Source organism: Montipora foliosa, chromosome 3 (genome assembly GCF_036669935.1).
Source record: "Montipora foliosa isolate CH-2021 chromosome 3, ASM3666993v2, whole genome shotgun sequence".
Taxonomy (NCBI): domain Eukaryota; kingdom Metazoa; phylum Cnidaria; class Anthozoa; order Scleractinia; family Acroporidae; genus Montipora; species Montipora foliosa.
This window is the reverse complement of record NC_090871.1, coordinates 8,893,882-8,915,781: the sequence shown is the minus strand read 5'-3', so window position 1 is coordinate 8,915,781 and position 21,900 is coordinate 8,893,882. Positions and strand designations below refer to the sequence as shown.

The following is a 21,900-nucleotide window of genomic DNA, read 5'->3' as shown; positions in this document are numbered from 1 at the left end:
ATCGCAAGGAAAAACTCATTCTTTAACGCTTCAGGTCAGTTGGCTCCTGCAAGTTAAGCGAATATGATATTCTTCGTGTTATGCGATGTCATGATTCCTGTAATTTCATCCCATTCGGCACACGTGATTCCATTGAATGCGTCAATTGTATTTTACGCCGAGGCATCTTCAGTAAAGAGAAAAGCCTTTCCCTTCCTTACCAAGAATGTTCATAACTATAATAAGCTTATATTATTGCACGCAAGACACAAAAAGTGGAATAATGTAAACGTGTCCTCAAATGAACGACTTCTGTGGGTCACCTCAAAATTCAACTGCATTTGAAACCGGATACCGTAGTACGGAAGCCTTTAGGTTTTGCTTTTTCTCAGATTAAACTGACAGCACTGTCAAACTTTGATAAACATACAGGCTTGAGTCTCCGCTCTGTTTTTCTATCACCCGAATTTTGAGGCGCGAAGCGTCGAGCCTATAGGAAAAGAAATCCTCTGGTCAAGACAATTGCCCAGACTTTCACTATCATGCCGTATCCGTTGTTGGAGTTTCCGAGGTGTTGTGTCAGAAGATGGTCCCCAATATGTTTTTACGGATCCGGGATTTGGCTTACATAGGGCCGAATTATACGATACGAATTTCTCGCATGCGACAAGCTCACGAGGATCGACAGGCCTACGACATGACTTACGATTGTCGCAGCGTTTTAAAACATGTTTTAAACTGCTACGATATTTTTCCTGACGTACACAACAATCGTAAATCATGTCGTGGGCCTGTCGTAAGCCGTTGTCGCATGCGACAAAATCTTACCGTGTAAATCTGCCCTTACACGGTACGATTTTGTCGCATGCGGCAACGGCTTAAGACAGGCCCACGACATGATTTACGAGTGTTGTGTACGTCAGGAAAAGTGTCGTAGCATTTTAAAACATGTTTTACAACGCTGCGACAATCATAAGTCATGTAGTAGGCCTGTCGAGAGCTTGTCGCATGCGACAAAATCGTATCGTGTAAATCGGCCCTTAGAGGCCGTGATTCGGGATTTGAGGGGAATGTAATAGCGCGACTCGGGATTATAAACGGGACACGGGATCTGGGAATCTTACAAAGCGGGATTCGGGAAATATCGCTTTTATTATGTAAGTATTGAGATTTACGCGCCGAAAAGATTCACAGCTCCTGATTACAGTTGAAGCTCTCGTAAGCGACCACCCAGGGAATTCGAAAAAGTGGTCGCTACAATAGCCTCCAGCAGAAGTCTATTGGACTTGTAAAATTCTTATACAGAAGATTAGGTGAACTTCTTCATTCTCATTCACGTTTGCCAAAATATCCGTTCAAAAGATTACCAGCCAAATATTCATTCTTGAAGAGCGAGGCTACCCTCAGCAGTCAGCTCTTAAACAAAAAGCCGAAACCAGTGAGAAAATTTGTAGCATTCAGTGTCAAAACAGACAAACCACCAGTGTCAAATCTTCAAGCAATAGTGACGCGCACACTCTAAAATTTGTATTGAAAACCATCCATTACTGACAAAAATATACAAAAGCCTCCTTACAGATCATAAGAGAGGGGTAAATCACTCAAGCACATGCTCGTTAAAGCAAGGTTTCATAATTACTTTTGACCTCAATCTCACAAAAGGGAGACCGTACAGGTCTGTCACATTCTTTGAGACTTTCAGTGCAGTGGGTTGAGTTTTTCTTAAATTGTTGACACAGTGGTCGATTACGAGAGCTTGAAAACAATGGGAAAGTCTAGTTGGGTAATCCCAAATGTGGTTGCGGTCGCTTACTGGAACGGTAGCTTATGAGAGATTTCAATTAGAGAATTCAAGTGTCATTTAAAACGGGGTTTCACAATGGTGGTCGTAACTAGAGCTGCTCGCTTACGAGAGTCACGTGGTCGCAGTGAGAGCTTCGACTGGATTTAAAATCGTACGCGCTCACCAACCATGGGAAGTCCGGTGAAAATATGAAGCAGTCATCTTAATTTCAAAAGTTGGAAATACCCAACCAAAATGATTCTATATTATTGTACAAATTATTCATCTCTTGCACGGCCCTAATGTCTGAGTCTATCGAGCGGCAAACCAAGGGGCGAAACAGAAGAGGAAGGGAGCGTTTTAGTGTAAGATTCACCAAGCAGTAACTATTAACGATTCTGAAGAAGAGTCATTTGCCAATAACAACCATGAGACCCACGATGGTGTTAGTGGCGAAATTCCATCGTTAGATGACGAGGCTATTTTTTACTTTGGAGTGGTTTAACGGTTCGGAAGCACTATTCAATTCACTGACAGAAATTTATTTTCAGTGTTGTAAGAGGGCCCTGAAGGAGAGTCGAAATCTCATCTCCCAGCTTTTCTTTAAACTAAATCCCAGTCCCAGTAATGAAATTGAAAAGAAATCCCAAAGAAGGTTGTTGTTTTGCTCTTTTTGGAACTAGCTTTGAAGAGTTATAGGTACAAATGCTTCGTATTTTCCAGTTCCCATTCCGGACCCTACCGTAAATGCTAAGGAACGTTTTCGTCTGGTTGACGGGATTGAAAGACCCTATTGGGGGCCCTCTCAGCAGCGCTATAGAACTTTGCTGAAGTATGATAAACTTCTGGACCAAGAAAAGGTACTGCATATATTAAGAGAAAACTGAAAGAAACTCGAGATACATGTACTAGTTTACTGATGAACTCCACGAGAAGAGGTGTGCAAAGGATTCTCTAACATATGAGACCTTGACACAAAAACCCAACCACAAAAAAATAAAAAAACTTGTGACAGCGTCCGAACTCACCAAAGAAACAAGTTCTCTCCATATCAGAGAACTCGCACCTTTCCAAGATTTTGACTATGATTTATTTCTGGACCAGAGAGATCCGCTAGTCAAGAAATCCAACACTCACAGAAGTTAGAAATTTATACTCGTCTTGAACAGCTTGTATTTCTAATTTTTTTATTTTTTTATTTTTTGGTTTTTATGTTTTGCAGTCATTCAGATCAAAATATCAGTATGATCTTTTTTGTTGTTGTTGTTGTTTTCTTTTCTGCTTTTTTCGTCTCAGCGCTTCGTGCCTCAAACAAATTCGCCAATAAAAAAAAGATAATGAAAGAAAGCTCGAAATCTTTAACTGAACACTCGCATACCTGATACAACTCGGAAGCTGCACATCACCGTAAGGACAACCCAAGTCACCCATTCCGATTTAAGGTAATTCCTTAGTATTGCATTGCGCATCCCTACTGCGCACGGTTTTCGAGTCATTAGCGCGCGCACATTAGCACGTGCGCATAAAAAACGTAAGAGATTTCGCTCAAACTAAACCCTATAGCGAGATAAATGCTCCTTTTCTCTCAAACGAGCACGGTGACCCCCGATTTTTCTTTTTAAAGGAATTTGCTAAGAACAGTCTAATAAAGAACCTATTTGAAGACGAAAAGTTTGATAGTAGAACATGAATTTTTTTTTTGAAAACAGTTCGTATTGGGTGTATTGTATCTAAGGCGAGGACTTCAAACTAACCACGGAACTGTCCCAAGAAGTGCACTATTCCCACAACCAGGGAATCCAAGTCTGCGTAAATGAAGCATTACCGCTCATGTAAATAAAAGAAGCTTTATTCACAAAATGATATTTTGTGTCTTTGAAGTAACTAAGACTTAATTCTGTATGAAGGTGATTCGAATTTTTAACGCGAAAACAGTGAAAATACCCCCTTTTAAGAGCCTGCTGACGTGTAAACAAGCACGGTGACCCCATTTTTTTATTGCATTTTTTTAATGTTCATATCATAAATGTTAATTATGCCAAGTTTCCAAAAAAATGTGATAGTAGAACAATTTCAAGGGAATTACCTTAAAGTCATCATGTGTTTGGCAATATCGTTCTTCAAAAGAAAGACAATCGAGAGATTAGTTACCCAAAAAAAGAGCAAAGAGGGTCCCTTGTACTTTTTTCTTGAAACGTGATTGTGATTTTTTTTTTTCTCGTGAAACGCGCTTTACTGTAAATTTTATACTGTTATTGCTCATATCTAATCACGTTTAGTTTCTACGCGCACGTAGACATCGACTTCATTTACACTGATTGGCTGTGACATTGGCTTCGGAGATCGTGAGATTAACAGCTTTCGCCAATGCTGTTTGCAAACGGATAACTGATAATTATAGATTAGTTAACAAAGAATCAGTTGTTTGATTACCATTCTCTTCATTGCCGGCTCCATAGAGGATGTAAAGAAGGCGGGCTAGGAAGACAAGAGGCCAGAGCTTTTCTACGTAATGTACGTAGCACAAATAAGTTCCGCGATAGAAGCTACCACTGAGCTCTTCGTTTCGGAGTTAAACATGTGGCATTAATCTCACTTGGCCAGTACTTCACTTTACATTGTGAGCTGCCAGACTCCTTCCACCTCAAAAATATGAACTGTTAAATGCAGCAGATCATAAAGCCTGTAACGGCAAAGTACGTAAATGCTGCATTATAGTGGTTTAGCAGCTCTTGCTTGAGTATATGACAGAATCTAATCACTAAGAGGTGCAATTAAGGACTTATTCAGGAGTATACCAAATATATACAACTGAGAAGCATTTGGTGATGATTTATTACTATCATTATCATTATCGTAGAGCTCCCGGATTGTTTATTCTTACTGGCTGTGGGATTAGTGAAAATAAAAGGCTTTGGAACTGTCCGCCTTTTTTTATTTTTTATGTTTTATTTTATTTTATTTCTTTATTTTTTATTTAACATAACAGAAGTTTACATTGCACAAGATACATATATATAAACGAGAACTGAGTGATTAATCAAAGAGGGCGAATAAAGTAAATTGAAATCATGTAACTTTCTCAACCTTGTATTTAAAATTAACCTTCTTAACAAATTCAGATAAAATAATCGAGCTCTGTTTTAGCTTGTTTGAATAAATGTAATACATCATTTTTAAAAAAAGTATAGTTAAACTTTCTCACACCCTCATGCCCAGCAAGGCATTGCTTAAACAAGCCAAACACTATTTCCTTAGGTTCTGGATTGAAACTAGTATTGTTTTTGGCATTAAACCACCCCACCATTTGACGAGTAAAAGACGAGGTAAATTGGCAGTCCAGAAAAGTATGGTCTATGGAATCTGATTCACCGCAATACAAGCAGTCACTTTCACTTTTAATTACAAATCTTTTCAATTCCTTTTTGGTCACTACAATTCGGTGAAGACGTTTAAATTTAAATTCTCTTAACTTAATTTCCTTACATGTTTTATATGACATCTTAAAACATTCTCCCCATGAGGCACTGTCAATTGAAGTATTTTACTCCAACGCTGTAAGCCAGCTGTAAGCCAAGAGCCGATAAAAATCTCGAGATCTTAATTTCTCTAAATTTAACACTATGTTCTCATCTAGCATAAAAAATGGGCCCCTTGGACAAAACCCTCCACGCTCGTGTTATCCATCTCTCTCACTTTTTTAGACATAAAGCTTGGTATTGCGCTTAAAACTTGATAGTACTCCAGAAAATTTGATTTACAATTATACTTCGAAAGAAATTCTTGAAAGGTAAGGTAGCGGCCTGATTCATGAAACAGATTATTAACTGAAACAACACTTTTCGAAAACCAGTCTCCAGTTATATAAATAAGTTAATGACTCATCCCCTTTTGGTAATAGAGTGATCACACCTCTGCGCTGACATATTGACAGTTGCCCAATATCGTACGCTGCATTTAAGGTCTTCAACTAGATCATACCCCACCAAATCAAAGAAGTGTTTATAAAATTCCGCCGTAAATCCATCTTCGCCGGGTGATTTTTCATTTGGTAAGGTTTCTAATATCTTCTGACACGCATCAAATGTCAGGTAACCTTCTAAAGACACCTTTTCCTCGTCCGAAAGTTTTGGCATTTCTACATTCTGTGTAAACGTATTAAAACTTTCCTGTGGATGATCCAGCAATATTTTGGACCGATAAAGATCACTATAGTATTGTTCAATTTTCGCCAAAATTTCCTTATTATCACTTATGGATGCGCCCTCCTCGGTTTCAATTTCATCAATTACCTTTCGGTTGTAATTCCTTTTTTCTAGGTTGAAAAAATACTTGGTCGCTTTCTCCCGTTTTCAACCCAGTTACACTTAGCTCTAAATATAGTCGCTTTACTTTTCACTTCATAGATTCTTAAGTTCGTCATATTCATTTAGTTCTTGATCCACGTTATTTCAAATCAGCGGCATGACATATTTTTTTATCCAAATTATCCAATCGCTCCTTTATTTCTCTTTCATGTTTTCTAACCAAACTCGCCTTTCCTTTGGCAAAGGAGATTGTAACATTCCGGATTTCCATCTTGAGCATTTCCCAGAAAAGTCGCTTATCTTCAACATGAGAGAGTTTTTCGCGGAACATTGGGTACAATTCACGAATCTTAGCGCTACACTCTTCAGTTAATAAAGAATTATTAAATTTCCACAACCCTGGTCCTCTGGGATTTTCTTTTGTCCATGTCAACAACAGATATATTAAAGTGTGATCCGGTGCGATAGAGGGTTGTATGTCGACCTTTCTTACAAAGTTTTTCAAATTTTTGGAAATTAGAACCAGCTCACGGCTTAACAACGCAATGTTTCATCCGTCCACTTGATCCTTGGTCTAGTCTGTGGCTGACCACCAGCCCCGTTCTGCTCAATAACAACACAATGTTATAACTCAAATCCAAACAACTGAAATACTCGTGTCCCTTCCCTAGGAGGCACCCAGAGTTTCAAGTATCCCAGGTTTGACTGTTCACAAAGCAAAATACTTTTCGGGATGTGTATTGGCGCTCCAAGCTTGGCTTGCTCTCGTTGTATCAGAACTTTTTAACACAGCGCTAAACCACGTCTACACTACACGCCGCCATATTATTATTATTATTATTATTATTATTATTATTATTATTATTATTATTATTATTATTAGTAAAGATTCTCGAGCAGACCTACAACAAGAAAGATATGGCTATGACAGTTAAAGATTTGAAGCGCTTCCCGGAATACCACGACTAAGACAACAATTTAGAAATGATCTCCTAACGTCCACAGTCAGATCCACTATCGTTGATCCACATAAGCCATCTTTGCCAGTTTCATTACTTTTTTAATTCTGAAACCTGAATCAGTCAACTCGAAGTTACCGCAACCAACCTCAGAATCTTTTAATTCCAATATGTTTTGGAAGATCTGCGTGTTGGACGCAACAGAAATGCAGGCAATCGCAATAATAACAAATCAAAAATAAAAAGAAGAAAATGACAACAATGACGAAAATAACAAATTATTATAATGGAAATAACGAAAAGACCAAATGTGTGCATTAGCTATACAACAAAATTTGGCGAGAGGAAGAGTTAGGGGGCTCCACAAGTACAGCGAAAATAACAAATTAGAGCAAAATAAGAAAGGGGGTCGCGGGCACCCCAGGAACCCCCGCCCTCGCTACGCCCTTTGGCTATATTACAGTTAATTTACAAAATTAAACATGTGAGATTGTGCTTTGACCATTCAAAGATGGAGGTCGAAAACTGTTCAAAGGGAAAGCACACTTAATCCATGCAAAACGGCGAGGCCTGCCTGTGACTTTATGCGTTAATCATCAACGTAGTACAACGGAACATCTACCAGTCATACGCTAATGCCCAGTAGGTTTTTCATGGGTTTTCATTTTTCACTTTAATGTACACTTCACCACCATTTGTGTCCATGGTGCTACGCGGCACAACATTGATATGTACCCTTACTTTCTCTTCGCCGCGATTCACCACCTTTATCGTCCCATACTTTCTCTGTCTGACCTAGAAGCTTAGTCGGCAGGGCAAACAGTAGATCTGATCCAGCGGTCGTGGGTTCAATCCCCACCGAGGTCATGAAAATTTTTCCGTACCTCGTCTAATTCGCTGATACCCTTTACTAGAGCTGAACCTCCACAGAGTGTAAAAGAGTGGCTTACCAACACCGCAAGACAGTTGCTTCTGGTATAGCATTTTTTCTGAGCTATTATAGTAATTTATTTGTACTTCTGTCGTGCAAAGTTCACAAGTGTACTATGTAGGTATTTACACGTTAGGTTTGAAATGCTTTTAATATCGATGTTTTATACAGAACTTATTCCACTTGTTTCACTTTTTCAAAAAGGATAAGGAAAAAAAATAAGCTAACAAAGTCACTTTTATTCTCTGCCAAGACTACAGTGGGTAGTAGTTCTGAATAACTAAAAAAATACTATTGAAGGCGTCACCCAGACCCCTCCAGTCTCTCCACATTTGCTCATCAAGGAAATCTTGCAATTGCTCTGATCTAATTCCTTTTTCGCGTTTTGTGTGGTACTTTAATCTTGCCCATGCTGATTCAGCCTCCTGGGTGTGTACGCCCGTCAAAGGATCAACAAAATTGTTCCTGTGAACAACAGCCCTGTGCACACGGACGTTAGGGACGTGACGCTCCAAGTTGCGATATGCAGCCCAATCATCTGAATGTACTTCCGATCCAGGAAGGAGAACTCGCTGTAAAATCCGACAAAGAGTAGCCCTGTCTCTTTGCAGCACCACCTGATAATACCCTCTGCAAGGGGTGTGTGCAGTCGACAGAACACCAAAAACCCACAGGTCATTTCGGGCTCGTCTTCCTCTTTGATACTAGAAAAAGAGAAGAGTAAACATTTAGAAGAAAAAACCAATAGACATCGAAGTATTGCGTATCTCTGAAAAAGAATGACACTTAAGGCCCTCAATATCTTTCACGTGGCGACCATTTCAAAGCTGTATTTGAAGTCAAGGATCTTGGAATTCGCATTACTTCGAAGCTGTCATGGAGCTTGCAAGCCAACAAACGTGAAAATAAGGCCAATAGCGTGCTTTGAAACACGAACAGTGGGTCCCAATAATTCTGCGTTGTTTTCGATACTTTACCAAAATTAAGAAGGTCCAACAATAGAGTATTTTTCTCCAGGTTGGTGTCCGCACCTCAAAGAAAGACTAAAACGTATAACAAGACAGCAAACAGGCTTAATGGTTTATACCCCTCTGTACTTTTTCAGTTCGCACATGATTGACATGTTTAATGCTGTTTTCTCGATTCAATTTTTTCACTTGAAGCAGACACTTTAAACAGCCACAAACTCAAAGGGAATTTGTCCCATTGCCCCAAATTTTCACAGTGGCTACATTAACACGCTATAAACAACAAAAACGTGTATGTACATTTTTTAATTCGAAATTATTTTTCTCCGATAGCGATTTCGAAAACGTTTCATAACTTTTCACTGTAACTGAGTATGGCAAAACAAAGACACGCTTTATTAGCGCTTGCGTCCGGAAACTGAGGAACAAATTAAGACCAAATTCGCTTTGACTTAGTGCAGCTTTGAAAATGTGATTCGGACGCTCGCATTTAGAGGTCGTGAAAAAATAGACAATTCATTTTATTTCACAATTGCTGGTATGGTTGGATAGCCAGGTCTATAAGATTTAGCTTGATAGAGGTGTTTAGGTATCTACAGTTAAAACTGCATCGCTTGGACACGAGATACTACCGAAGGTATACGGTAACCTAACGATTGGTGAAGAGAAATATTAATTGGGTGCGTTCTAAAATAAGATACTTAAAAGATTGTCAAACCTTGGATTTGTGTTTGAATTGACTCTCATCGCATTTGACCACATAAACCCGACCGCCAAATGGAATGATTGGTCGGTCTTGCAAATCTCGTCCACAGTAATGGCGCAATACAGCAAACACGTTGCCAACGGTGTTCTTCGACAAGCTGAGCATTGTAGCAACGTTTTTTCGTAATTCACGTTCACTCCAAAGGTAAATCAGCGTAAGAAGCTTTCCCAAAGCAACTCTTGGGAACTCGCTGAAAAAGCTCCCACTACGCAACGATTTTTTACGACGGCATGTAGAGCACCTCCTGACGAACAGACGGGAAATGATTAAATGTGAGAGACGCAAAACACAATATAAAACTTCCTGAATGATGGTTGGTAAAGGTATTTTTTTCAACATTTGTGGGTTTTTTATCCTACAAAAATATACTGTGAACAAATCAATTTAAGAAATTGTCCTCTAAGAACCATATTGTTCCGATTTTAATTAGTAAACGCAATTCATGAGTGCTTGTAGCTCGCTATGACTGCCTACCAGATATAACCGTCGACGTGATCTTCGTTCCTCTCAGTTAACGTCATAACTACATTGCAAGGAAGGCACCTGAGTGGATTTGCCAGGAGATTGTGACGTTGAAGCCAGGTGATTAAATCCATAACGGGGCCGTTTGCAAGGTTTGTTACCTCAAGAAGATTCATAATGAGCAGCACCGAGCAGTCGGCAGGTAGTGCGATTTGTGCTACCAAACGTATTCGTGTCAGTTCACACAAAGCGGGCTGCCAAGACAAGTTTTACACGAAATAATAAAAAAAAGAAAAAGGATCGAACGGCCTATCTATCGCTATTAAATCACCGAACAAGGGAGAGAAGCTGAAAGCTATAAGTAAGGAGAAATAGTGCTCTGGTTTCATACAGTAGTCCTCAGTGCAACGCAATAACAACGCAATATCAGTTTACACAACTTTGCACATTTTTTAACAAAGTTACTTCGAAAGACCGAATTTAATTTACTGACATACTTCATTTATGTATATATATATATATATTTTTTCACATTTATTTCTCATAATATACGTGTTATGAGTAAAGCTACAGTCATTTAGATTACATAATTTTGGGGCGAGCTTGTTTCACAAAAAGATCGGTTGAGTCCTCTGCCCTCCCCTGGGTTGCTTCCTTGTCAACAGCGATGTTATTTTGAGTTAAACTAGAGGGCAATTTCGGATTTGTTCAGGACAAATCAAACTTGAAATCGGGCACTGACAAAAATACTGTCGGGAAAGCTACAGTCGCACGTGAGAACAAAATATGTGAAGAAGACATCACACCATGCTGTGAGCGTCGCGAGTCAGGCTCGAGGTACAAGTAGATGGGCTGGGAGTTGGCTTCAGATAGAGCCATCCTGGTGGATATTGAGGAAATTGTAGCCCCATTTCATACGCAAAATATGGGTCGCCAGCGCCTGGATGCATGTTGTTGGGAAATGAGAACATTATCAATATTACCGCGAAGTCTATCGCATAGAGACTCTGCTACATATCACCTGTCAAATCATTTCCGAATCAAGACACCTTCGCTATTGTTTTCCAAGATTTGTTTCAGTTTGGCCTGCTCCAGAGGTAGTCGACGGCAGCTTTGAAGTTTGTCCGTCTGCGTCCAAATTTTGTCCTTCGGTGAACAAACCGGTCGCACTTGGCTTTTCATTGTGATGACATATTTTTGACATAAGTAAAAAGTTTTGTCCTCTAGTGCGATTTGGCCCTGCTCTATTGTGAGCCAATCAGAGATTACCGGATTTTCATGCGGCTTGTTGAAAAGGTTGTAAAGTGTAAAAGCGGCACAAGACAAGGTGACGAGTATGGAAATCTCGGTTTGGCGACAGTTCCTCCGATTAATCTTGGTGGGAAATCGGAATCCTTCATTTAATCGTAAGAGTTCAAAAGTGTGAGAATAAACCTTGATACATGCGAGAACAAGTCTTACACTAGTTTGCAAAAAGAGCGCCCGTAAAGTTTTGCACACAACTCCATTAGGGACCTAGGTTTTCTAAATTGAATTGCACTGCAAGCTCGCAAGACAGGGAAGCGCGCCGCCCTAAAGGCCTCGTGTTTGGAATTGCACCGGAAGTCAGACATCCAATGGGAACTCAAAGACTCCGTTGTTTCACAACCAATCGGAAAATTTTTCCAGATTCTGAACAATGGACAGAGTGTAAAAAGTGTTATATTAATAGGAACTTGACACTTACACGCTCGTTCCCACTCGTGTCACTCTTTGAGTATTTGAGCGAAATTCTCTAGAAGAAGATAGTCCAGTATGTCAGGCAACAGTGGCAGTAACCAAGTCGCAAGACGAGCACGATCAGTAAAGCGAACTTTTGTGCTTTTGCGGTTTTGCGACTTCCTTAGAGTACCGAGAAGCAATGTCGTTCGTGCTCTAGAGAGCAGCGGCAGAATAAAAGAAATCGAATTTAGCAACAACTCCACCTCTGCTGCCATTGAAGATACCTTGCTGAACAATTTTAGAGACCACTTGAGAAGGGAAAACGTGAATCGGTAAGTGGTATTGTGTTCCAAACTAAAGAATACAGGACCACTGTTTTTTGAAGAGGGTTGGCTGTAGTGGCTCCGCTGCTCCGCAGTAGAAGTGAAGAAGTACCTTCAGAGAGGGTGATTGTGTGGTAAATTTGATCTTCTTTTTGTTGGGGGTAAATTTTGAAGAGAACCCTTCAATAGGGTGTGTGTATAAAAAATGGAATGGCCCATTCTGTAGTTGCTCCATTCGTTCATTCGTTTATCGAGCTAAGTTGGTTATTTACAGATTGCAGTTTTACAAGGTCGTGCAAGGCAGCACCTTATTACAGTCTGTGGGACTTGTCAACTCCGTGTGCGGTGCTACCCTGAAACACATCTTTAGGAATCGGGCAAGAGTCTATCTGAGGATAAATGAAGGTAAAAGTTCATTATAAGTCGCTGAACATGTGATGTTCGATATAAGGGAGTTCTGTACGAGAATCCTGGGTGGATCTGCTCCTAGTTAATTACAAGATTCGATCTTTTTCATCCTAGATGCTACAGTAGTAAATCAACCAGGACAAAACAGACAGGCCCACGGAGATGGTCAGAATGCGGGACAGGAAGGTTCTTGAAAAATATCAAATAGCCATATCCAAGGTGGTTTCAGACCCAATCCTCCGGCTCCGCTCGATTGAGGTCTGAGAGGATCTGAGAGTCATTTTGTAACTGACCCCTCAAATATGGCGGTTCCGCCGCTACGAGCTTTTGAGATCGAATCAAATCAAAATCAGGATCGCTCGCAACTTGTTTTTTTTTTTTTTTATGCTTGTTCATGAAATTGAAGGTAACTCATACGAGTTTTTGGGCTTTATTTAGTTTCACTTTTATTATTTCTCAGCTAAAAAATGCTTCTTTTTCTTCAGATTCAGGTGTTGTGGCGATCGAAGATGATGGCAACGATGGAGACGGTAGATACGATTGTATATAGTCCTCTTATTGAAAGTTTAAAGGGAAAGTGGCGTTCGTTTAAGATCTTAGCCCAAATCTGTACTCCTAAACCTGACAAAAAGGCTTGTTACATGTAGGTGAAGTCTTGACGTACCAGCTTTAAAACTATAAGCTTAATCAGGGCGCAACTATGGATGACCCAGCTTGTAACATTGTTTTACTGTCATTAAATTACAGTTGGAGAAGGCCACCAAGATTCCGACGATGCCCTGCCGTCAGTCCTCGCAACACGATCAAGCAGGAATCAGCGCAATACTAGTTAGTATTCACTTAGTCAAACCTGTTTGAGTACGTCTATTTTCATATTTAATGGATGCATTGCTTCAGAGCTTATGACAATAAAATCAACAGGATGACAGTTTCCGAGTGCTGCAAGGTGGTAGCACCGTAGATTTGATTATGAAGTTGTTAGCCTAAATTCTGTAGATTAGTATACAGTTTTTTGGCTGTTTTGAGAATCACGATGATAAGATCATTCTAAAGAACTCAAGATATGAGATACTAAGCGATACGGGAATACGGTAGTTGGCACTAGCAAAATGAAAAGAGTTCAGTCGACACAGTTCATTATGGAGGTCAACAGAAGTTTTGGTTGCCAAAATATAGCTCTGTATGATTCAAAATAGGTTTTTAAAGTGTATATGAAGATTACCTTATTCAAATTAATGAAGAATGGCGTTTATTTTATTGTCATAGTGTTCTTGAGCTGAGTTATTCAAGATTTTGGTTTATGCAGATTAAAAAACTTGTGGTGTCACAAGATGGACACAAAATGAAGTAAACTTACAAAGTATATGATATCTCTGCAAATGTAGTCATAGTCATTCCCAGACCTCTACCTTTCCAAAGTGAAATATGCCTTATTTGTTACTCCAGAGTCGAACATTCTTTCTTAGGGTGCGTTCGATTGCCCGTATTCCGGAATAGGAAAACATTGAATATAAGTTAGAAATCCTTCGTTTTTTATGGACATTCACATCAATATTGCCAAACACTAACCAAAATGCTATTAACATCCTGTCATGTCACCACTGAACAGGTGTAGAATCAGGCTTAACAGTGTGGTTGTATGAATGTTTCTTATGCAGTTAATTCAGACAGTGATGATGATGTGGTAGCAGTGCATTTACCAGTATCTACATCCACTCCACTTTCTCATCAAACAGGTGAGAATGGTGAATAATACAATTTTTAAAATTTGCAAAACCACAGGGGTGACTATTGAGGAAATTTTAACAATTGTTATTGTATTGAAATAGGTTACATGGATATTGAGATAGTATTGCGATAGTGGGGGTACCATTGCAATAGTATTGCAATAGTTTTCAAGAATATCTATAATATCGCGATTGTTAGCGATGTTTCATTTCCACTTTCGTTACTGTCTATAACTCCCTACATTGTACTTCAGTACAGGATGGCAGCGTGCCATGGAAAGAATTTGCTACGTAAGGTGTTGAAGTATGAATCCAGACCAAGTGGCTTGTAAATAATGCACGTGATTTGTGGTGTAAGGCTCCATTTTTTTTTTAATGGAAAACTGCAAACTGATATGTGGTTTTCACAAATATTAGTCTTCGACATGTACATTGTTCATGCGTTGAAGTGCATTCTCTTGAGATTATAGTTTTGAGCATCAATTTTGATACAGTGGTTTCCCTGTGTTTTATTGCTTTCAGGATGTCAGAAGAATGCTGCAGAAGCATTTGTTTTAACACTATATGGTAATACATAAAGAGCTATTCCGTGATTTAATTTTCAATTTTTGTTGTGTTGTTTATTTATTTAGTGAATTAATTTAATTTTCTTGAAAGATATCTAGTTATTGACTGACTACCCTCACTTGTTGACCAGAACACTGATTTTGCTCCTAGAGTGGTGATAGGGAGATGCCATTAATTACAAGCTTTGAACCAAAACAGCTTTTCTAAATAATTATTAGTTAATGCTTTTTGTGTTATGTTGTGTTTTTCATTGACAGGCTCAGTTGCAAAATCTGGCTCAGTGGTAAAACCAGGGATGTGCCAAAGTGCATCTGAAGGTTACAACAATATTTATTATCACATGTACACTCTCATTTTACTATCATTTATTATTTTATTTAGTTTTTGCAGTATTCTTCTTTGTACCTACAGTAAACAATGGTGAACCTTAGAGTGGTTTCAGTGCTCGACCTTAGTGGTAACCCACTAGCCCAGGACTAGTAAAACCTTGGTTTGAGCTAGTATAGTAGGGTATAGTAGGGTATAGTAGGGATGAAGAGAAATTCAAACAGTTTCGAGTTAAGTTTCTCCAAAAAAGAATTGAAAATAATTCTCAGATTTAAGCTTGGTAATCACAATATTAGCCTTGAAAGGCAATCAATGCTTGGCTACCAAATGTCACCATTTGGCCACCATATTTTTGACTCCACTACCCCATGGACTAGTTTGTTAAAAAAGTTATAAAATAATAGTTATTTTGGCTGATCAATGTCTTTGCCGGGGCGTGGAACTGGCCTCCTTCATGTCTGGGTGTGAGATGTGAATGTATTGCCTCTGATTCCTCATACCCTTGAAAGTTTCTTGTTACTTGTTCTATTTAATGCACATAGATCTGCAATTAATTATTAGTATTCTTTCGATCACTCTAACATACATGTATTGTTGGGTTTTTAGAATCTAGATTCTCATGACCCCTTTAGAACTCTGAGTTATATTTTGAATTTATTTTCTCTTTTCTCTTTTCAGTGGGCACAATGGAAGAAATGAAGGATCATCTGGTTGCAACCGAAACTGGTAGGTCCAAAATATGTTATACAAAGTTATGACTATTTAAAGAATAATTACATCCTCATCTTGGAACTGGTGGATGGTCCACTTTCAAGACATCTTGCCCTGTTTAACAAACACTTGACAACAGTTGTAACCTTACATGCAATGCATAGATTATTCATTAACATGCAGAATGAACTTGTCACCTCTTTCAGATTGCACTAGTGGTCCACAATTTGATGTCAGACTGTGGCAATGCTTTTTGAAGGCCAAGGGGGTCCCACAAGCATTGTCAGTAATCTGTCTTAATCCAACTGAGGTATAGAAATTTCTGAAAATGATATCATTATTGTTATTTCGTGTTACCCTTTGTTGCATGTAAATAAAGACTTTTCTACCTGCTTAACTCGAAAATTAAAAAAAAAACAAAACCAAATGGAGGAAACTGAATGCATGAAGTTGTACATTAGTCTTAAGTGCTGGGATGAGTAGTTTGTTTAGAATAGCACTCTATACAAGGATATATTTTAACATTCAAATACATTATACTTGGCAGGTGCGGCTGCAGAGTTACTTAGATTTGGCTCCTGTCTGTATAATCAGGTACACTCTGACAGACAGAGCGATCAATATTTTAAGGTACGCCCCGACCCAAACATGTGGCATACAATGGCTTGTAATGGTTTCATGGTTTCAAATTTTCTTAAGTGGATGTTGATATGAATGGCAATTTGCAAGTTATAGACAGTTGGTATCTTCCATTTGAACTAATTTTAGGCAATGTAAGCGTTATTCATATTTTACAATCATTTTGCAGAAATATCATGGAGTCAGACTGTGCTGACATAATGAATAAGTGCCACATTCATGTGGCCCTCGTCGGGTCACAGTTTGACGGAGAACGTGAGTATAACAACTTAGAATTCTTAAGTCGGAATGACATGAGATAAATGTAGGTGTATAGTGACTTTTCCTTTTCAGATGCAGATGAGTGGTATCTGAATGCATTTAATACAGGCTTTAATTTAAATTAATTTTTTGTCTCTCTCTAGTGTGTGGTAACAAGAATACATCGAAGGTGGATGACATTGAGGTGAGGCTTCTGCAACCAACGATGTCCTCAATAAAGATGGTCGATGGAGCCTTTTTAGCAGGTATATGACCTGTACACTGCTATGAAATGAATTAAACTGTAGAAAACAACAAAAACAGGACAGTAAAGCAAGTAAACATGCAAACAAAACAACCCTTGGATAGTAATGGTTTCTTCACCTGTTACTGGCAAAGGGTACATGTATCTATTTGGTCCTTTACCTGTTACGCCAGCCACCGAAAGTTAGATGCATTTCTTTTATTTTCTTTTAGTAGACATACATTTAGGAAAGTCAGAGTTTTATTTGCTGTCTGTGAATGATTTGACTTTGATAGTTTCAACATGTGAAATTACAAAAGATCACACAAGTTCTCTCACCTAGTGGGGTATTAGCATTATAGTTGGAACAAAAGTTATTTAATTTGAAAATTGACAAATGTAAGGACTGTATGGTCTAAATGAATCCTTGCTTGATTTTCTAACCTATTTAACATGAGGTTTAAATCATTGAACTTGTAACCTTACCTACTATTATAGGACATGAGCTAGAGCAGCCTGGCATCCCAGACCTGAGGAGGGCAGTGATTGATGTAATCGAAGCTGTTGAGGCCCTCCGTGCACAGAGGTAAGAAAATGGGACATTTCCATGATGACGCCATATGACTACAAGTACCAGAATCCTTCAGGTTTCGCTTGTCTCATGTTAATTAGAGCTATTGTTATTTTTATCCCACTGGGAATACAAAATTTAAATATGAAAAGAAAAACAAACTGAATTGTGGTAGTTGTAGTCAAATGACGCCATCGTGAAAATTGCCTATTGAATTACCTTTTCAAATTTCAGATCTGGAATTTATCATTCAGCAGATACATGTAGTCATGATTTTTGGTTGGTCCATTACTTCTTTATTAGATGGTGACATGCGCTCACTTCAGACAGAGCTGGAGTGCACGAATGATTTGATGTCCAATTTCAATTGAAGCATTTTAATGTGTTATTGTATCACAGAGATATTCTCAGGACCAATAGGGAACTGAAAAGGACCCAAGAACAAGAGCTGCAGTTGGCGGTTAGTCAGTGTGATATGACATAGATGTACAGTACAAAATTCTAAAGGTGGTTTGAATGAGGATTGACTTCTTTACTATTATTCCGGTATCATAAAAATCCCCCAGCTGCTGAAAGTGCAGCTGCGATAACAACATGCTTTGCTTTCAACCTAGGAACTGGAAGATAGAAGAAAACAAGTCAAACAGACTGTAAGTAAAATAATTGTCACGTGCGCATAATGTAGAAGGGAGAGCACTGCTTCACTGATTACCTGTGTCCCGTAATTATCAATCACGTATGCCTTTTGTTGATATCGACTTTAAGCAACTCGATCTGAGTGTCATTAATGGAAAAAAAAGGAATATTGTAGTGTTGGTTGTAAAACTTGTAGAAAGGAACTAATAATCTCTTCAAGGTCAAATTAAGATAATTTGAATTTTCAAAATAAACAGGAAGAAAGATCGAAAGGTTGTTTGTTGTAAAATACCCAATCATATAAAACTTAGATACATTACCCTCCATTTGACGAGTAAAATCGTCTGGCGTTAGCAAGAGTAAAATCTATTAAGTCACCCTTAGGAGGGAAAGGATTGAAGAAGATTGGGTGGTTCACGTCTTAATCCACGAAAGTCTCTGAAATGTCAGTGATGCATCAAGCCACCTCAAAAATTTTAAAAGCAACTGTTCAATGTTTGTCACTGTAGGATGATGATGCTGGTGGTGAGTCTGCTGAAGTGACTCTGGAAGAAACGGTGGTAGACTCTGAGGAGGTAATTCTTGTATGAGACACTATCGAAGCAATTAAGCAACATGCTAGGTCAAAACAAGAGAAAAATTCTCATAGTGGTAGAGTACATTGTACATGAAGCATGTTATATGTTATGATTGTTAGAATTGGTCTTTGCTTCCTTGCGTTTTAAAAGGAAGCGTTGGTATGTAGTGTTGCTGTGTCTTTTGTTACTACCTTCTCCAGGTGCGACAAAGGAGGATCAAGATGTTTACACAAGAGGTAAAACTGATTTGATGGCATGTGCACTCATAGCATGTAAAAATAAACATGTACGCACTAAATGGGACTGAGATGTGATATATTTTTAACCCACATGAATGTGCTCCTTTTTTGCTACGTTTAAGAGAGAGGTGCCCAGAAATCGTGATACCGAAGGCGAAGAAGATCAGGATAACAGTGGAACGGTAATGGATTTTTAAGCCATGAAAACTGACCGCCTACACTGATAGTACACAATGTTCGCAAATCCAAAGGGATAGTCATTTGTTCGTAACTAAGGATTTTCTCTTTAATACCTTATAAAGCGCGGAACATTGTACCACTTCCACTATGAACAACGTTACCTGTACATAGAATAGGTGGCCAGACTTGTTTATTAGAAAAAAAGATGACAGAAATTTTTGTAAACTTCACATTTCTGTAGTGTTGTGGCTAAAGATGCAGTTTTGTGGAAAGCATTCTGCTTTGAAAACACGTCTGCAAACACTTAGCACAGTAAATTGAAGTATATATCAATTTTTTTCTAAAATTTTTGAACTTTTTTTCTTTATCGCAGGTGATGTTCGATACGACCCTATAAGCAGTGTAGTGGAATGCTGGTTCTGAGGGCAAAACATGCAATCCTGGCCAAACACTATGAGACACTTGGCATAAATAAATAATGGACCAACCAATCGTGAATAGTGTTTATTTTTTTTTCCTCTACATAAATGAAGTTTGCGAACATTTGTTAAGCTCAAAAACAATGAGAGAGGGCACTTGCCAGCTTGACATTGAATCAATACTGTCCCATTGGGAATTGTTGGAGTTTGCAATTTAAAGAGATCTGCAGTACGGAGCTAAAGTTGTATTTTCTTTTAGGAGTTCAAAAAGTTTAAAACTTTAAAACTCGTATAGTGCCTATACGTATACTATTTGTTATATGTAAGTTTTATGTCAATAAAACGAACTGGCAACCAACTGCAATCGTGTGACTATGCATGACCAAGGCATGATGGATAATAGCAGAATGGGAGAAGAATTATTCAAAGTAAAAAAGGAACTTCTTTTCTCATACCTGTACTTTACCTGTTCTTGTTCTCGAAAACGTCCTTTATGGAATCCCAAAAAAATAGTAAGTTTCAAAAGTTGCACTTCAGACTTTCACATTGCACTTTTCACACAGCACTTCATTTTTCACATCGAAGCGGGCCTTTTAACGAGTCCCGATACGGGGATAGCTAAGAGGACCAAAATAAAAGCTGGTCTTTTAAGGAACGTAAGTTCAAACGGTCTATATAATGCCCTGTTTACGAGCAGGTAGGGTTACCCTAGCACTCATTTCTTCTTTCTACCCTAGCACATTTCTTCTTTTCTTCAACGACGTGTTTACAATGAGTGCTAGGGTTACCCTAGGGCGGATGCTAGGGTTACCCTAGCTCTAGGGTAACCCTAGCTGCCTTGTAAACGCTCTTCTAGGGACAATTCGCCTACCCGAAACAACTTTTTAGCAGTTCCCATTGTCTTTGTGATGCTGGCGGTTGCCAAGCACACAAAGTTGTCCCGGGTGGTAGGGTATCCCTACTTGTGAAATTTTGCTTGTAAACCCGGGCTATGTTTGACCCTTCTGCTAGGGTAACCCTGGCATACTGTTTTTATATAGCACTCTTTTCCCAGCTACTTATAATGATCCCAGTAGAGTTACCCTACCTGCTTGTAAACAGGGCCTAAGAGGTCCGATACGGCCAGTCTGGACCTTATGGGGATTCTTTAAACAGCCGGGTTTTTAAGGATTCTAAAAAGTGGCTTTTTAAGGAGAGCCGGCCTTTTAATGCATCTTAAAACTGGCCTTATAGGGAGTCTTCAAAAGCTGGGGGCCAATCTGGCTCTGAAATAGATGGCTTTTTAAGGAGTCTTAAAATAGCATGCCGTTTAAGGAATCTTAAAAAGCTGGCTTTTTAATGAGGTTTAAATAGCCTGCCGTTTAAGGAATCTTAAAAAGCTGGCTTGTTAATGAGTCTTAAATAGCCTACTTTTTAACGAATCATATAAAGCTGGCTTTTTAAGGAGCAGGCTTTTTAGACTTTTTGAAGAGTCTTAAAAAGCCAAGCTGGCTCTGGCTTTTTAAGGAGTCTTAAAATAGCCTGCCGTTTAAGGAATCTTAAAAAGCTGGCTTTTTAATGAGTCTTAAATAGCCTGCCGTTTAAGGAATCCTAAAAAGCTGGCTTTTTAATGAGTCTTAAATAGCCTGCCGTTTAAGGAATCTTAAAAAGCTGGCTTGTTAATGAGTCTTAAACCCTAGTCTTAAACGAATCATATAAAGCTGGCTTTTTAAGGAGCAGGCTTTTTAGACTTTTTGAAGAGTCTTAAAAAGGTGGCTCTTTAAAGAGTCTTACAAAAGCTGGCAGCGATACGTACGCTATATAAATGAACTGCATTACATAAGGGTGATTTTCGTATTTGTCGTTGCTGTTCTTATATAGCTTTTCCCAGCGACTGATAATCCGCCTTCCTTTTAAGGGATCTTAAAAAGCTGGCTTTCTAGCAGTCTTAACTATTTTTAAGAAATCTAAAAACTGACATTTTAAAGAGTCTTAAAAAGGTGGCTCTTTAAGGAGTCTAAAATACCCTGCCTTTTAAGGGGTTCCTTAAAAAGCTGGCTTCTAATTTTTAAGTCTTACAACCAGTGATCATCAGCGATACGTACGCTATATAAGTGAACTGCATTACATAAGGGTGTTTTTCGTATTTGTCATTACTGTTTTTATATAGCACTCTTTTCCCAGCTACTTATAATGATCCGAAAATTTCTCAACAGTTACTTTACCTCCGATTCCTCTCAGAGTGTTGCTCGGAAG

General features: G+C 38.7%; 3 protein-coding genes across 4 annotated transcripts in view; 1 reads left to right on the top strand and 2 right to left on the bottom strand.

The window, feature by feature from the left end:
* Nucleotides 1-240, bottom strand: part of LOC137994471 (TNF receptor-associated factor 6-like) — a 4,772-nt gene extending 4,532 nt beyond the window's left edge. The window contains exon 1 of the mRNA XM_068840051.1: nucleotides 1-240. This exon is cut by the window's left edge and continues 67 nt beyond it. Coding sequence (XP_068696152.1) covers nucleotides 1-19 — 19 coding nt within the window. The 5' untranslated portion in view covers nucleotides 20-240.
* Nucleotides 241-8,213: 7,973 nt separating this feature from the next.
* Nucleotides 8,214-9,798, bottom strand: LOC137996384 (uncharacterized). Its single transcript, XM_068841763.1, has 2 exons — nucleotides 9,646-9,798; nucleotides 8,214-8,663 (listed from the first exon to the last, which is right to left on the bottom strand). The coding sequence occupies exons 1-2, from the start codon at nucleotides 9,796-9,798 to the stop codon at nucleotides 8,214-8,216; spliced, it is 603 nt and encodes a 200-aa protein (XP_068697864.1).
* A 3,060-nt stretch (nucleotides 9,799-12,858) lies between these two features.
* Nucleotides 12,859-20,023, top strand: LOC137994470 (uncharacterized). 2 transcript variants are annotated; one of them, XM_068840050.1, is made up of 18 exons: nucleotides 12,859-12,993; nucleotides 13,073-13,117; nucleotides 13,335-13,415; nucleotides 14,246-14,323; nucleotides 14,837-14,881; nucleotides 15,139-15,198; nucleotides 15,887-15,934; nucleotides 16,126-16,229; nucleotides 16,467-16,549; nucleotides 16,728-16,813; nucleotides 16,963-17,064; nucleotides 17,541-17,628; nucleotides 18,013-18,073; nucleotides 18,228-18,263; nucleotides 18,759-18,824; nucleotides 19,028-19,063; nucleotides 19,189-19,248; nucleotides 19,620-20,023. In XM_068840050.1, the coding sequence occupies exons 1-18, from the start codon at nucleotides 12,972-12,974 to the stop codon at nucleotides 19,641-19,643; spliced, it is 1,125 nt and encodes a 374-aa protein (XP_068696151.1). In that variant the 5' UTR covers nucleotides 12,859-12,971; the 3' UTR covers nucleotides 19,644-20,023. The 2 variants fall into 2 exon arrangements, with proteins under 2 accessions (XP_068696151.1, XP_068696150.1); XM_068840049.1 differs by having other exon boundaries at nucleotides 13,073-13,160; nucleotides 19,620-19,793.
* The last annotated feature ends 1,877 nt before the right edge of the window (nucleotides 20,024-21,900 follow it).